The following is a 17,939-nucleotide window of genomic DNA, read 5'->3' on the forward strand; positions in this document are numbered from 1 at the left end:
GGAGAAATGGCTCAGCACTTGCTGCCTTCACAACCTAGTTAGAACCCTAGTTAGATTTCCATCATTCACATGGCAGCCAACAATCATCTGTTATTCCAATTCTGGCGGGGGGGGGGGGGGGGGAATCTGATGCCCTCTTCTGGCCCCTGTGAGCATTGCACACATGTGGTGCACATATATTCAAGCAGGCAAACACAGATATACACAAAATAAAAATAAATAAATCTTTTTTAAAATATTTAAAACAGGGAATGGAGAGATGGTTCAGTGTGGTTAAGAGCGCTGGCTGCTCTTCCTGAGGACCCAGATTTGACTCCCAGCATGCACATGGTGGCTCACAACCATCTCTAATTCTAGTCTTTGGTTAGCCGACACCCTCCTCTGACCTCTGCAGGCACCAGCTACACAATTGGGGTGCAGACATACATGCAGCAAAACACCTAAAATACATAAAATAAAAACAAAAATTTTATTTAAAATTTTTTTAAAGCATCCCCATTACGGAAAATTTTTTATTGCAAAATGTACTGCTTGGGGGCTAGACAACCCATGTCTGAACTCCAAACCTGGGAGCTGTGCTTCCCTGGTCTGTTCCATCAACTGCACAATGGGGTGACAGTTCCTATCTGATAGAACTATGAGATGCTCAGTGAGCTGACCGGTGAAACACTTGGGATGTCACTGGGCATGCAGTAAATGATGGATAAGCAGTACCTTGCAATAGTTCCACACACGAAACCCTTCATGGTTCGTGGTGTTCTGATACATGAGAGCAGACAGCACCCCCACACCCTTCTCCATTTTATCGATGGGGTATGGAGGCTTGGATTAGGGAAGTGGTTTGGACAGCAGCACCAGGCCTGGAGAGGTGGCCTGACCCCTGGTTTGTCACTGTCCCTACCCCTTCTCCCTCCACCTGGCAATAAGACTCCAGCCTAAAGATATTAAAGCATGCTGGGGTGGTAGCTGCTCCTAGCCACTTAGGAAGCCAGGAGTGCTCTGTCCCTGGAGGTATGACCAGGGATGGTAGGTACTGGAGGGCTCCCTCTTTGAAGCAGCTGGGACAGGTGCCTTCCTAGCCGCAACACTAAATCTGGCCCTACCCCTCCCTGGTTTGCTGTGGAAGACCTTCTGCACTGCCTCCTCCTGGGCAAAGGAAGGAGGGGTGAGATGCTCACAGAGGTGACAAGAACTCTTCTCCACCCAGCATCTAGCTGAAAGGAGGTACCCTGCTCACATTTGAAGTCTGGACTTCATTGGATCAGCAGGGGCTGAGCGGGAAAGAGGACAGTGACAAAGTGTGATAGGAAAGTTAGTCACAGAGAAAGCAGATAGATGTGGAAGGGCCACCTGCTGGCCCCTGCCAGCGGACACTCCCTACCAATTGCCAAAGGCAGCTGCTCAGCTTCTCCCTGCTGGACCCACCCCTGCCCACCCATGCTGGTCAAGAGCCAGGCTTTGGGAAGCAGGGTGGATCTTGATTGTATAGACAAGCAGACCCGGGCTCAGGAACTGTGCTCTGAGACTACCCTTCACCAAGCCCAGCACCAGGGACCATCATTTGAGGGCAGAGTTATGTGGGAAGAGAGATGCCTGGTGCTATTTCCTTGCCACATTGCAAACTAATCATGTGCTCGGGACCCATCACAAAGTATCCCAGGAGATCAGAGGACAGTCAGGCAGGGATGGCCATCCACAGGGGAGTCAGGAATTGGACCCAGGAGGATGGGGAGGTTGTGAAGAGACAAAGGGGTAGAGAAAGTGTGGCAAGAGGATGGTTGGGATGAGCAAGTGGGGTATTGTGGAAGGTACCTGTTCTGACAATGAAAATCTCTTCTCACCTTAAAATACTTCCCCTCCAGGACACCACCAAGCCTCCCCATCAGCACCAGCTGCAGGACTCCCCACACAGATGCCCTAGTATAACAGCACCCAGATTGGAGGGGAGAAAGGAGGCCCAGTGAGAGCAGCCAACAGAGCTAAGCTGTGGGTTCTAATCCTGGGTCTCTGTGTGATCATGAATGAATTTTACTTAACCACTCTGGGCCCCCAGAATGTCTGTCTCTTGGGATATTGACACAAACTTCCCTAGACGGAGGAGGTAGAGGGTGCTGAGAACACAGTCATAAGCCCTGAGGAAGGCAGGAGATGACAGCTGTTACCAGTCCCAGCTGTTGGCCTTAGACCACAGCAGCAAGTGTGTCCATTCTGGCTCTTGAATAGCTTTTTGATAACCTTGGAAACCCACATCCCAGCTCTGGGCCTCAGTTTCCCCATATATAGTATGAGGTTTATATTGTCTTTCCTGTCAGTATAAGAAGACACACAGCATTGAACCTATTCAAAGGCTGAATACTATGGGGTAGTATGGTTACATAGTATGGAATCAGAAGTTTCTAGAACTGGATGGACTTCAGGGCTCTGTGGCCCTGCCAACTTCTACCTGATATCTCAGTACAGAGACAGAGCTGAGCCACACTACTCTGTCAGTGTGGTGATCAGACTCAGACCTAGGGACACCCTGGCACTCTGACACACACACACAGGCCCCTCCCCTCCCTCAGGCTCTGGGATAATAGGGGTCTGCAGGGCCAGGCCCTCACTAATCCCCTATTAAAACTTGAAAGGGGCCAGGAACCCTCCAGAATAAACTCATTAATTTTTATGGGATAATAAATGGATCCCATTAAATTCTCATTCTTCCAATGCTGGGCCAGCTTAACCTTTAGAACTCAGAGGAGTGGACTCCCTACCCACTGCATCCCCCAGGCTCTTCTGGACCCCCATGTTGTCAGACTTCCTCTTCCAAGCTGAGAATTGGTTCTACCCTATGGTGGGAGAATTCATCTGAACCCATTCCAGAACCATAAGGCTTCTCTCCATACTGGACAGATAAGCCTCTTAGGCCTTCTGTCTCTGAGACAGGAGCCCTGGTCACGGCTGGGGCCTGCCCTGCACTGGGCTTTGAGTGACAGACAACCCCACGTTTGTAGAAGCTGGGGCTGGGGGATGGAAGCTGTGTCTGTCAGGAGAGTTCCCCTACCAGAACTCAGGTCTTCCCTTCACAGATGGGGAGACAGTTCACACGCTAGTGAGGCACAGCTTTGAAGTTAGAGCCCATTCCTTCCGTGTGGTCCAGAAAGATCTATAGATGTGATGGGACTGAGGGGCAAGTCCTGAGACTGCACCCAAGTCCTCCAGGAAGAGACACTGTTATAAGATCTCCAGCTTCGCTGCCCACCGGCCTTGTGGTCATCTGTAAAATAGACCTTAGACTCACCTAGCAGAAGGTAGAAAGGTCTCCAGTTTTCCCTCCTGATCCAGACCAGCCAGGTGTGGAACACACAGCCATCTATACTCCTACCCTTGGGCTCTGCAGGGGAAAACAGAACAGGGACCCCTAGGCTAGGCCTAAGGGGTGGGATTTCTATTGCTAAGAGGGGCCACAGTGGGGGGGAGGCACAGGGGCCGGGAGGCGGAGCGGGAGAGGATCCTCTGGGGAGGCATCCTGAATGGCTCATTAGTGCCGATGAAAGCCTTTTTTCATTTCATCTAAATACTTTAAACAGGGCTCCCTCCGATGTCTATTTGCATAGCTTAAGAGCTAATGCAAGGGGAGGGCCCAGGCTGCAGCGCCCAGGGCTGGGGGTTGCTGGGATGCTCAAGAGGGCCTCCAGCCCTGCTGTAGGGGACTGCACAAGCCGAAGGAGGGTGTTTCCCAGACCCAGACCATTATAGAGGGGCAGCCCCATGTTCATGGAGTTCTGAGGGGGGTGGGGGATCTTCTCTGTGTCCAGGTACCAGGTGAACTGAGCAGGTGTGGATCATGGAAGTTTATCTGGTTGTACCCCCAGCTTTGTCCCCAGGGATGAGCAAGGCCTTGAGGTAACCGCCCTCTTCGTGGCTGATGCCGAACTATCCTTGTTTTGTGGATGGCATGGCCCACAGTCATACACATTGTCACCCAAGAGATATGATAGTTTCCCAAAGACAGACCTCACCTTCAGGTAAATCCTTCGTATCTTAGTGAACTGCCTCCTTGCTTCCTTGTCTCAGGCCCCAGGACATTGCTATCTAGAGCATCCAGAAGACACCAACCTTTCCTCTTCTTTCTTTCTTTCTTTCTTTCTTTCTTTCTTTCTTTCTTTCTTTCTTTCTTTCTTTCCTTCCTCCCTCTCTCTCTCTCTCTCTCTCTCTCTCTCTCTCTTTCTTTCTTTCTCTCTTTCTTTCTTTCCTCCTCCTCCTCCTCTTCTTCTTCTATGTAGACCAGGCTGGCCTCAAACTACAAGAGATCTGCCTTGCCTCTGCCTCCCAAGTGCTGAGTTTAAAGGTGCAGGAAAGTCTGCCTGCAGGCTAAGATGACTTTGAAGTGGCTTCTAAGTGGCAGAGCTGACACTGGGAACCAGCTTTGGGAATGGGATGGGGGCGCTCTCTGTTCCAGCCGAGACACCTTCCCAGGAGCCAGTCAGTTCCAACCTGCAGAGACCTTGGATGGATCCCTCCCTCTCTGTTCTCTCTGTGGCTTCTTCAGATGGCTAGAGTGTTCGCTGCTGGTAGCTTCATTCATCCCTGCCACAAGTCAGCATGGTGTGGAATGACTGGGGGCCATTCCTGTTGCTCTCCCTTTCTGATTCTCGAACAGCCATTTTGAAAACAGAGATCAGGATTATTCCCCTAGCCTTCTTAGAGCTGACAAAATTCTGTATGAACTGAAAGTGGAACCAGCTGACCTTTTCTTGGCAGTGAAGGATCTAGAGAGTCCGGTGGGCCCCAAGTAGAACGTGCGTCATCTCTTCAGTGACGTGCTTAAATGAGTGCACATAATCAATAGTGAGCTGGATAGTCCCAGATTGACTCAGCTCCAGCACTGGGCAAGTCTAAGTAACACATGAGGACGATTCCTCTGTCACCGAGCAGCTGTGTCAATTAAGTAATGTAAGCTTGCTGGGGATGCTGTCACTTGCCTATAATCCTGGCACTTGACAGGTAGAGAGACAAGAGGATCCATGAGCCAAACGCCACCTTTGACTATGTAGCAAGTTCAAGTTCAGCCTGAGCTACATGAGACCCTGTCTTGAAAAAAAAAAACAAAAACAAAAACAAAACAAAACAAAAACCCAACCCAGAACAACAAAAACAAAAACCTAAAGCCCTAGCCCTTGGAAGACTAAGGCAGGAGGCTTAAAAGCTTAAAGCCATCTTGGGCTATATAGCAAAATTTAATAATAACAATAGTCATAGTAGATAATAATACAAGGTCTTGGAGGGGACTGATTTAGCAGTCTGGATCCTTAGCACCTGCTTCTTCTGGTCCTAGTATCACACTCTGCCCTTAAGTCAGCCCCTGAACACTGAATTCAGCCAGGCAAAGAGAAGCCCATGACCTCCGTACCACAATCCTCGGGACCCCAGGGACACATCACTGACCCTCAGTGACCCTCGGGACCTCAGGGACACGTGACCGACAGTCAACTAGGGTATCTAGGAGATACCTCCTGCAGAAACAGCTTATCTCCCAGAGATTATCTTACCCTCGCTGACAGTGGGTGGCTCCCGCAGGGAACAAGTGGCAGCAGATTTGGGAATCAATTTGCTCGTTTGATATGCTATCTCGATCTCATTTAACCAAGTGCTTCGGTCCCCCTAGATAACACAATCAGCTCAATCGACAGTGACGGGAGGTGCCCATTAGCTCCACTCCATTGCCCAGCACCCACCTGACTGCTGGCAGGAGAGCTGTGCCAGCTATGGTCACTTCCTGAGGCAGAGGCTCTCGGTGTGTTCTCTTGCTCTTCCAAGGTACCCACAGGTGCCCACCCCAGAGCCATAGGACAATGCTTCTTGATAGGCACCCCTGGAAAATGAACCTGGAACAAATAGAGAGTTCCAGGGGTTCCAGCCTGTGTGTCATGCTAAGGATAGTCACTGCTTACCTGGCAAAGACAGAATGACATCTGGGGGTGGAAAAAGAAAGTAGCCTTGTCCTGGCATGTCACAGATCTACCTCAATCCCTCCCCTCCACATCACTGATTCAGATGAAAGACACCCAGCACTGTCAGACCATCTGCTCTGGGGGATATGAGCCTGGCTGGGTATCTAGTTTGGACACTGTGCTATTGGAGCTTGGCACAAATGCCAGGGCACAGATGGGCTACTTTAGTGGGCATTGTAGGATGTAGCAGTTGGTCCAGTTTCTCAAAGCTTTGGACAGCCTGGGTCCTGTGACCCAGAAGAATGGAGGACCCTCCAAACTGAAACCTGCCTTTCCCACCCCAATTTTCTCCCTCCTCCTATTTGTCTGACACATCAGAGCTACAATGGTCTCCTGAACAGAATGTAGCCCATCTGCCACCTCTTCGTGCCTGCCAATCCATGCGGTGGGTGTGAGCCTTTGGAATGACAGCCCACCAGCAGACGTTTACAGGAACCGACCTCCTTGCAAACTCTGCTATCTCACCCCAGTTATATGTCCTTTCCAGATCCTCCAAGCAGCCATTTTGAGATCTGTAGAGATTGGAAATACCACTCCTGCCTTCCCTCCCTGTCCCCTCCCCTGACTTCTCAGAGCTGACAAAATTCTGTATGAACTGAATGTGGAACCAGCATCCACTGACCTTTTCTTGGCAGTTAAGGATCTAGAGTCCAGTGAGCCCACAAGTAGAATGTGCGTCATCTCTTCAGTGATGAGTCAACATAATCAATAGCAGAGCAGTCTATACTGCTGACCAGGGATAGGAAATAAGTTTCATTTTCTGTAGCTTGATTGGTTGCTAATGGCTGCCTGGATCACTGTTGAGAAGGAGTCTGAAGTCTCACGTGGTCTTAGCAAGAAATTATCAAAATTGATCAGGAACATATGCCATGAATGGAGGGGTAGCATTCCATTCTACCTCTGTTTAAGATGCTGCCTAGTATCCTAAGAAGGATGAAAGAAGTGGGCATGATAATGCGTGGGTGCATGTCTGCTCCCCCAGCACTCAGCTGTTAGAGGATTATGAGTTTCAGGCCAGTCTATGGAGTGAGACTGTGTCTCAAAATAAAAGAAAGGGAGAATTCAATGATTCATATCAAGTGGGAAACAGCATTTTCTCAACCAATCCTAAAAATGAAGCTCCACTTTACAGGTAAATAAACCAAGGTTTAAAGGATATAGGTGCCTTACCCAGACCACATAGTCCCAAAGAAATGGACCTGAGATCTGAAGTCCTATCTGCTCCAGAACTTGGGCCTCCCCATTCTACCAACATTACTGCTCTAGAAGGGCCATAAAAATCAGGAAAGGATCCTGGGCACGGGGTGGGGGGGGGGGGGGGGGGGGGGGTGCACACCTTTCTTTCATCCTAGCATTCGGGAGGCAGAGGCAGATGGATCCTTCTGAGTAAGAAGTCAGCCTGGTCTACAGAGTGAGTTCCAGGACAGCCAGAGCTACATTGAGAAACCCTGTTTAATAATAATAATGGTAGTAGTAATAATAATAATAAATAACATCATCACCATCAGGAAAGGGGAGGAGTGAAATCATTTCCTGAGAAGTTAGAGAACTGGGATTTCATGGGGACCAAACAAAGAAACCAAGCCTGAGATCTAAAATAAAATTCCAAATATGTGATACGTTTCCTGAAACTAATGACCAGCAGTTACACTGGGAACAGGACATGAATTTGAATGTCTTGCAATTTCAGCCAGAAAAGTCACTATTGTGAGGGACATCACTCTTGTTAAAATCTTTGTCTTTCCCACTGCAGTTTATATGACTCTGAGAAAGGCATTTCCTTCTTATTTTCTTTCTTTTTCTCCTTTTCTCTTGAGAAAGAGTCTCTCTATGTAGCCCTGGCTATCCTACTCATTATATAGACCAGGCTTGCCTCGAACCCTTTGCCCCCTGCATGCTCAAACCAAAGGTGCCTCTACATCTGCTTTTCTTTATTTCTTACTCTTTTTTTTTTTTTTTTTTTTTGCCCTAAGATAGGGCTTTTCTGAGTAACCATCCTGGCTGTTCAGGAACTTGCTCTGTAGACCAGGCTGGCCTCAAACTGGCCTCGAACCCACAGAGATCCTCCTGTCCCTGCCTCTGAGTGCTGGGATCAAAGGTGTGGGCCATCACTGTCCATCTCTGAGCCAGTGCTTTAAGTGCAGCACTCAAGAGGCAGAGGCAGGTGGATCTCTGTGAGTTCAAGGCCAGCCTGGTCCACAGAGTTCTAGGACAGCCAGGGCTACACAGAGAAACCCAGTCTCGAAAAACCAAAACCAAACCAACCAAACCAAACCAAAAAGACATGCTCCTGTACCCCAGGCTGGCCTCAAACTCATTATGTAATTTGAAGCTGACCTTGAATTTCTGATTGTCCTGCTGGGATTGCAGGTGTGAGCTGTCATAATTGGTTTATACAGCTCTGGGATCGAACCCAGCACTTTATGCTTGTTAGGCAAGCATCCTTCCAGCGGAGCTACAGCCCCAGCCCTAGCACTTGCTTTTCATGACCCATCTCCTCATTAGTAAAATAAGGCCTTTGAGGTACATTAGGACTGGCAAATACATATTTGGCATGTCATGGCTTCCTAGCATTCTGTGTTGAAAAGGATTCTGAAACTGAATCTGGAAACAGCAGGAAATAGTGCAATGATCGATTTGTAATGTCTGTCTTGGTTGCTGGAGGAGAAAGGATAGCTCATGTGCCATCTTTGAAGTATGTGATATCACCTCGCTTCCAGCTCTAAAATTTTATAGCTCCATGATTCTCGACAATGAGCACACTCTCCAAGGCTCTCTGTCAAAAGCAAGATGGATCTCCTCCTGCCTGTGCTGGGTGGGATGTTGTTCACTGTGGCGTAGCAGGAGAACCTCTGATCGTTCATTATTATTATTTCAGGACTCTCCTCAGAGACTCCAATCACAGGGGAAGGTCAAGCCACAGGCATCAAGGAGATGGATGGGGAGCTGACCGCAGCCCCGACACCTGAGCAGCCAGACCGAGGCGTCCACTTCGTCACCACGGCTCCCACCCTTAAGCTGCTCAACCACCATCCACTTCTGGAGGAATTCCTTCAAGAGGGGCTAGACAGGAGTGAGGAAGCCCTGAGGCCAGCACTGCCCTTCCAGCCTGATTCACCTACACCCTTCACTCCAAGTCCTCTTCCCCGCCTGGCCAACCAGGACAGCCGCCCGGTTTTTACCAGTCCGACTCCAGCTGTGGCTGCAGCACCCACCCAGCCCCACTCCAGGGAGAAGCCTTGGAACCTAGATTCAGAGTCCCCTGAGCTTCATATCACATCTCCTCTACCTCCGGGGCCTAGTATGGCAGTGCCCACCCTGCACTCAGAGGACAGACCCAGTACGACACCTACCAGCCGAACATGGACTCCAACCCAGGAGGGTCCTGGAGACATGGGCAGACCTTGGGTTCCAGAGGTCATGTCTCAGACCACAGGGCTTGGTATTGAGGGGACTGTTGCCACCTCCCCAGCTTCAGGGGATGACGAAGAGACCACCACCACCACCACCACCATCATTACTACGACCATCACCACAGTCCAGCCACCAGGTCAGCTTACCTGCTGGCTGGCAGGGCTGAAAGTGAGGGTGGGGGGCACCCCACGATCCCTAAATGCTTCTGTTTCTGACACTGCACCAACCTACCCTACCCTTTGCACCAAGGGTCATCTTATATAAAGCATGTGGATTGCAACCATATAATCCCAGGTTCAAGTTCTGGTTCTCCAAATCTAACATGGCCCTAGAGGTTTTACTCAACCTCTCTGAGTCTCAAATGTAAAGTGATGGTTAGAAAGCCTACCTTGGGGTTGGAAAGATGGCACAGCAGTTAAGAGCACTTGCTGCTCCTGCAGAGAACCTGGGTTCCTACACCAACATGGACACTAACAACCATCTGTAAGTCTAGTTCCAGGGAATCTAATGCCCTCTTCAGGCCTCAGTGGGCACCAGGCACACATGTGATACACACGCATCCATGCAGGCAAAACACTCATACACACACACACACACACACACACACACACACACACACACACATACTCACACACATACAAATAATAATAGCAATAGTAATAATAGTAATAAGTAAATGAAAGCCTACCTCACGGCACCACTGTGAGAAATGAAATAGGGTTGCATAGTAGTCACTCAACATAAGGTCGTCCCTTCCATTCTTTTGTTTTTGTTTTTGTTTTCGAGACAGGGTCTCTCTGTGTAGCTTTGGAGCCTGCCCTGGAACTCACTTGGTAGCCCAGGCTGGCCTCGAACTCACAGAGATCCACCTGCCTCTGCCTCCCGAGTGCTGGGATTAAAGGAATGTGCCACCACTCCCAGCATCCTTCTGTTCTTTCAACAAGTGAATAGACATTCTTAGAGGTAGGCTTCACCACACACACACACACACACACACACACACACACACACACACACACACACTTCAGCTATAGCTGAATCTACCATACCTAGCTGGTCTTAGCCTCATGTTTCCTCCTGTTTCCCAGGCCCTTGTAGCTGGAATTTCTCAGGCCCAGAGGGCTCTCTGGACTCCCCCACAGCCCCCAGCTCACCCTCTGATGTTGGCCTGGACTGTTTCTACTACATCTCTGTCTATCCTGGCTATGGAGTAGAGATCAAGGTGAGTGATCTGGATCCATCAAGAGCAAAGCCACCCTCCCCCAGAGAGGGGCCTCCTATAGGGAGAGGCAGAAGTACTTGGGGTACCAGTTGAGTGGTGGATGCCTAGGGCTTGAGAAATAGACGTGGTTGGACTTTGTCTTGTGCACCAGCAGCAAGTATGCTTAGCCTCTTCCTCGGGCTTCATAAATGCCTTAGCAGAGCCTGAAGAGGAGCTCAGCCTTGGGCAGACAGGGGACTGGGTGAATGTAAGTTCTGCATCTAAAACCACACGGGAGTGGAGACAACACAGGACCACCTGTGAAGAAGCTGTGGCGCCTCATCCATGCACCTGTTTCTCTCTCCATTCCTTCCACGAATGTGTCCTGGGATGTAGATGTGAGGAAGATGGCCATGGCTGCACAATGGTCAAATCTGTCCCTAGTCTCCTGCGCAGCTCATCCTTCCTTCCCTTTGGATTCAGAAGGTCCTTGAAGCCCCAGACCTGAGCCTGAACATCCTCACCGATGTTCTGCAGGCTTTTTGGCCTCCACAGAGCTAGGTCTTCTTTTTGTTGCCCCAAACCTGCTTTTTAGCCCATGACATCCAGGATCACCATGGTACGATGTGGATTTTGGGTTGGTTCAAGGGTGGTGGTGTTTACAATGTGGATTTTGTCTCCTGAGCAACAGGGGGCCCCTGGTCTTTTTCTGTTAGTCTAACCAAACTCACCCCCATACTCTGTCACCACGACTGCCTTGAAAAACTCTCATCCTCCCCTGCTTCTTCCTCTCCCCCGGCCCCGTCACCCCAGACACTGTATGGCCCCCCACAGTCATCCTTCCTGGGGATTTGGTAGCCACCCCACATGTTCCCTGTCAGCCTCCCTTCCCCCACACAGCAGTCACTTTTCTCAGGTGAGAGTATAGCCCTTTTGTCTCCCACCTTGCCCTGGGGGGCCTTGAACCTGGGCAGCCCTGGGCCCACCTCTGCTACTTCTTATTTCACAACCAGCTCCTTCTTTGTTCTCAACAGCTTGCAACTGATTGGACGGACTACCGCGTCTTCTCCCACAGGCCCCAGTTACACATGCTAGTCCCTTTGCCTGGATAAATTTAGGACCCAGCACTGGTATCGAGTTCTCTGGGCATTCTTACCTTATCCCCAGAGTCTGGGGCTATCTTAATCTTAGCCAAACTCCTTCTGCGGCTTTGTTTGTAGCTGTCCACCTCCCTGGCTAGATCGTAAGATGCTAGAGGGGCACTTTGTAGTCCAAGGGATCAACATGGGTGTAGAGGAAAAAACATGGACATTTGACTGGCGTCTTTTTTTTTTTTTTTTAAATTTTTCGAGACAGGGTTTCTCTGTGTAGCTTTTGCGCCTTTCCTGGAACTTGCTTTGTAGACCAGGCTGGCCTCGAACTCACAGAGATCCACTTGCCTCTGCCTCCCGAGTGCTGGGATTAAAGGAGTGCGCCACCACTGACCAGCGTCTTAAAGACTGTGGAAAGTGGAAAGAAAAGCATTTCACCTATCTAGGGGAAACAAGCAGGGATCCAGGAAGCCACAGGAAGGGAGCTCAGAGGTCTGGATTGCACCACCGTGCTCCCTGCTCACCAACTCCAGTCCTGCTTCCCGCTTGTCCCAGCTCATAGGGGCCCTGGATCTGGGCGGGCAGCCAGGGGCACACGTCTCCAGGCGGCACCTCCAGCTCTCCCCTCTGGGGCAGTCAAGTTCTGGTCTCCCAACCAGGAAGGGGGGGCAGGGGCTCTCCTACCTGTGCTGGCCTCCCCCTCTTCTTTCTTCAACTGTTTTCCTGCTCTCATGAGCTCCAGGCCCCTCATTGTGGGCTGACTGGAAGGGCAATTAGAAACAGCCACCCCCCTCTCAAGCCATTAGCACGCAGCACCGCTTAATTAAGGTAATTAATGTAAAATCATCACCAAATGAGAGGTGGCACCGGCTGTGGCTCACAGGGTGGAAGGTGCCAGCTGCAGGTGTGAGGAAGGAGATGGGAGGGGGCAAATACCAGACTGGATACCCCACTGCAAACCTGGACTGGCTCTACCTGTCCCTCAACTCTGATACCCACCTGAAATCTTAGGCCAGGCTGGGTTCAGCTCTTGACACCCTCCCCATCCTGGGGGGGGGAACAGGATAATGGGGCAAGATGTACTGATGCTCTGCCTGCCTCTAATCGGCCCTAGTCCAAATCCAAGCCCTACCCTGGATGCCCACCCCTCAGGCAGCTCTGGGTCTGGCACCGCCACGCTTTTTCATCAGAATGCAAAAGTGGTTACCAGGCAACCTTGAGACAAAAGCCACAGCCCTGGACGGCCATCAGGAAACATGGCATGTGCTGGTTCACTCTCCATCTCATGCCCATAGAAGCAGACTCCTGATTGTGGCCTGAGACAGAATCCGAGGTTGGGGTAGTGGTGGCAGGGGGTGGGGGTGAGGGCACAGCGTGACCACAGCCAGGTCACCACCTACTTTAGGGAAAGCGCAAAAGACTGAATAGCAGGATGTAAGGTCGGACCTATTCCTGGCTGCCTCCTCCAGACCTAGTCCTCTTGGCCACACAGGCCACTTGGGACCTGTAGAGTTACCGATACTATAGACCAATATACCCACTACATAGCTGGGGAAACTGAGGCCTAGGCAAGGAAAGGGATTTGCCCTAGATCATTCAGTTCATGATTAACTAATGATTAACTAACTTTGGTTAACAGGTTTGTTTCACAATCAGAATTTGAGCACCATGTTCCTGGTCTCTGTGCTGAGCATTGAGGGCACAGATGTCCCCGTTCAAGGAGGGTAACCATAGGATGCTTAGTGTAGGTGGGACTGGGACACAGAAGAGCTTTGGAATTCCAGGCTCTGAGTTTCTCCCTCAACCTGGCTTTCTAGAGGTAAACACACCCATTTGGAAGCCTGTAGGGTGACAGGCCAGCAGCCACTGCCTGGGCTGGGAAGAAGCGGATGTGCCAGGCTTGGCCCCTGGAGGCTTTCCAGGATGTTTTGAGAAAGCAGTGTCATTGTGTAGGCATCAGATGAGAGCCAGGGATGGGACTCAACTATGGGGAACCCCAGTGTAGACCTCTAGTTCACCAGGATCACCAGGGCATGTGGGAGTTGGAGATGGGCAAGGAGGATGAGAGAAGCCAGGGAAAGGATTGCACTAACTGCCCACAAATCACACTCCTGAGCAGGTTAGCCAGGTTCCAGGCTGAGGCAACACTTAATCCAACTCTAGTCCGTCTTTTGTTGTTTGTCCAAGGTGCAGCCTGGGAATACCAGGCGCTCTGAAAGCTGAGTTCTCCCATTTGGGCCACCACAGGCCTCCGTAATCTGTTCTGCTCCATGCTATCCTTTCTCCATGATGCTGTACCTCTCCACGCCCTCTGAGGGACTGAACCAGGACGAGGCCAGGTTAGATCCTCTATAGCCCAAGGAGTATGACTTGCTGCAGCTGAGCATTGGGCACTGGGCTGTGGGCTGTTTCCTGAAAGATCCAAAGAAACCCCTCAGGTCCGGAGGACAAGGACCCTACGACCTACATGGGTCCTGTGTCCTGCCTGGGTAGCCAGTCCCCCATGAGTACTGTAGGCCATTCTAGACTTGGTGCCTGCCTCTCACTATATTTGGCATTTTACAAGCCTTCCCGCTGCCAGCCTCCATTTGGCTTGGCTGCTCTCTATGCCATCTGGAGCCCGGGCACAGCTGCCCACCGTCCCTGCCCTCATGCCCAGACGGCCCCATTGGCACACAGCTTCCTCAGGCCAGCTGTCAGTTTGATGGGCAGAACACCCTACCCTCCTGAGCCAGGTCAGGACCGGCCCTGATGAGAGCATCATTAGTGTGTGATGGGTCGGGGTGGCGGTTCTGGGCAATTTCTTATTTCCTGACTCTGGGAAGGCCCATCTGAGGGCAGTGAGAGTACCTGGAAAGTCTGGCTCCATGGATTTAGGTTCTTCATCCCATCCCTAAAGCAGACCCTACCCCCACCACACACACACACACACACACACACACACACACACACACACAAACACACACATACACACACACACACACACACACACACACACACACACACACACGTTATTATAGAGAAGTACCAGATCTCAAGGGATTGGAGTCCGGTTCTGCCTTCTGTAGCCCAGCTCTTAGTGACTGGCTAAGCCCCTGACCTTCTCTGGGCCTCAGTTTCTCCCTCCATAAAAGGTTAACATTAGATTAGTCCCTGCCACTGAGTCCCTCTGATTCAGGACACTCAAGTCTCTAAGCTCAGCTGCACAGTGATCCATCAGGCTTTGGCCTTGCTTCCTGGTAGCTACAAGCTGGGGCCTCTGTTAGATGTGGGAGTGGCCAGAATCTGGGAGATGACACACAGGCTCACCCTGGTGTCCACTAAAAACATTATAGCATCATCTTACTTGCCTATAAGGGTCACACCACTGCAATCTGCCTATGTCAGTCAGACACTACTGACTAGACACACATGACCTTGGGGCTGCAGAAGGCAACCTGAGCCCTCCTTACCTTTCATTCAGGGAGAACCAGCCTCCCCTCAAAATGACTGTTTTCTTCTTGAACATCTCCCTGGTCTTCCAGAGGCAGGATAGTGCTGCTGGAAAGCCCAGGGTCCTATGGGAATTGTCCTCCAAGCTCTCTCTGCTTCTGGCTCCCGCTGCCTGGCTCCCAGGGCCCCTCCTGTCACTGGATGGGGTGTGGGAAGACAGCCCTCATGAGCAGAGCTGACATTTCAATATGCCTCCCCGACTCCTCAGATGCCTGCAAATTACATCAAGACTTCATCTGCCCCCCTTGTCCAACACCCAGCCCTGTCTGGCCCCTGTCAGCCTGGCCTCCAACAAGTGACAAATTACACTCCAGCTTCTGCAGCAGGCCTGCAAGTGGGTCCTCAGAACCCAGAGGATCAGCACGGCGCAGCACAGCTACCCCTGGGCTGCTCAGGGAGCCCCATCCCAGCCCTCATCCCCAGGCTGAGCTGGGAGCCAGATCCCGTTCCTGGGTCCAAAGAGAGGGGTACAGAGATCTCAGCTTTCAATTTCCCAAGCTATACAGATTGCCAGAGAAAGGATGGCTCATGGGAACTCAAATCCCAACATCTTGAAAAGGCCAGGGCAGGCCAAGCCAAAATCCACCTCCCTGCTAAACCTGGAGCCCTGGAGCCTGGGAATAAAGATGTCTAGTAGTCTATTTCTGCAGGTGATAGCCCCAGGAGACTGGGAGGGGAAAGAAGCTGCCTTGTGCCTCCAGCAAGGCAAGACTCTGCTTCTTAATAGCTGCGTGCCCTTTTCAAAGTTCCTTAGCCTCTCTGAGCCTCATTTACCCCCTTAGCACACTGTAGATGTTCTGAATGGTCACTGTTGAGGCATTGGCTGCTGTACCCACGCTCTGGTCCCAGCAGGACAAGATACAGGAAGTTAGAAGTCAAGTTGGAGGTATTAATCTATGAGAAACTAGAAGGAAAATGCCTCCTTGATTTCAACACCTCTGCCTTCCTCCCACACCCAGCTCTCTGCTCTTAAAGGCGCTCTGAGGCCCACCTGCACCATGCCGATCTGGAGACTGCCAAGCCCTCCACTCTCCCCTTGAGGATTCCTGATGCCTGCATTCGGGTGCTGCTTAAGGCAGAATTGTATGCTGCCTGGCATCTCTCGATAATTACAGATTCCACGTGTGTGAGGCTTGTTTTCCCAACTCTAGCATCACACAATCTCCAAGTTTGAAGGGACCTCATCCAGCCTCCGCCTGCTAGGGATTCCCTGAGGGATGTCCCCAGCAGATGGTCAGGCAGCCGCCACCCAAATGTGCCTGGGCGGGGAGCTCCTGGCATACAGGAGGTGTTTTTGCCCCTAGCGTCCTGACTTGAACCTTCTCTTCAACACACCCAGCCCCACCTGATATTTCCCCCCTGCCAGGGATGGGAGCTTATCCTCTCCTCCTGGCTGCTCCCCTCCCCAGTGGCCCCCAGAACACCTATCCTCAGCCACCATCAGAGGAATCTCTCTGAACCTGGTAGCACCTGTCTCCTTGGACCTGACTGGGCTTAGCATGTCATGCTTGTCAGCTCCTAAGGACACAGCAGAGGCCTCCAGAGGCCTGCATACCTTCATTTCACCCCTCTGTGCTAAGACTGGCCTATGAAGAGCCTGAATTCAAGGCTTAAGTATGTTGATGAGGAGAGGGTGGTCTGATGGAAAGCCTGGTGAAGAGGAAGTGATGGTTTGGTGTGGGAAACAGAGGAAGGCCTGCCTCCCTCTCGAGGTAGGAACAGGGAGGCGGTAATTCCTGTGCTAATATCCAGAGGGGCAGGAACCAGGGGGACTTTTGTGGCTGAGCAACAGGGAACTGAGACGGGAAAAGCCTCTGGGGCTGATTGGGAGTGGGGCGTTTGAACCTTGTCCTCTTCTGAGCAACCTGAAGCCACCAATGGAACTGGAATGGGAGAGAGAAAAGGTCTGACCTGGGCAGAGCGAGTTGGGGGGGTTGGAGGGGTAGGATTTGGTCAGAGGCCATTCTCGGAACCAGTGGGCAAGAGGAGGAGAAGGAACCAACTGAGATGCTTGGAAGACAAGATCGGGTAGGGTTTGGTGACTCACTAGGTGCCACTTAACCAGAGCAGGCCCAACATTTAAATCATTCAATCAGAACAACCAGCTACAGAGTTTAGAGCTTAGAGATCTGTTTCCATTGCTCGAGCACTGCATTCAAATCCAGGGTATGAGTTCATGGATCTGAAGTGAGGTCTAAGGGCTGTCCCAGTTCTTTTCTTTACATCCCCTGCTCCGTGGAGGTGGGGTGTTAAACTTGCTATGTAACCAAGGATGACCTTGAATTTCTGAATTACCTGTATCCACCTCCCATGTGCTGGGATTATGAACATATACCATCACACAGTATATGTAGTACTCAGTACCAGGGCTGCTTATATGCTAAGCAAGTGCCCTACCAACTGAGCTACATTCCCAACCCTGAATCTGTTTTCCTTAGAAGCCCCCATGTGATGTGGACGCTGCTGATCTAGGGGCCATATTTTTAGTAACAAAGCTCTGCCAGGCATGGTGGTTGGTGTACACTTGTAATCCCAGCACTCAAGAGGCTGGGGCAGGAGGATCACAAATTTGAGGCTAGCCTGGTCCACATAATGAGACTCTATTAAAAGTAATAAAAAAATAAAATGAAGCCCAAACAAATAGTGTACTTGTCCAGAAACACAGGATGAAGATGAGTCCCTCTATTTCTAGGCTCCTTCTACCAACCCACGGCATCTTTTCTCTCTGGTCCAAGTCTATCGTTTTGA

At 50.9% G+C, this 17,939-nt stretch overlaps 1 protein-coding gene across 1 annotated transcript in view; it reads left to right on the forward strand.

Annotated features, from left to right (window-relative positions):
* Sez6 (seizure related 6 homolog) overlaps positions 1-17,939 on the forward strand; it is a 42,100-nt gene that overhangs the window by 13,541 nt on the left and 10,620 nt on the right. The window contains exons 2-3 of the mRNA XM_036195258.1: positions 8,872-9,543; positions 10,496-10,702. Of these exons, the coding sequence (XP_036051151.1) occupies positions 8,872-9,543; positions 10,496-10,702 (879 nt within the window). The remainder of the gene's footprint in view (positions 1-8,871; positions 9,544-10,495; positions 10,703-17,939) is intronic.

This window comes from Onychomys torridus, chromosome 8, assembly GCF_903995425.1.
Source record: "Onychomys torridus chromosome 8, mOncTor1.1, whole genome shotgun sequence".
Classification (NCBI taxonomy): Eukaryota; Metazoa; Chordata; class Mammalia; order Rodentia; family Cricetidae; genus Onychomys; species Onychomys torridus.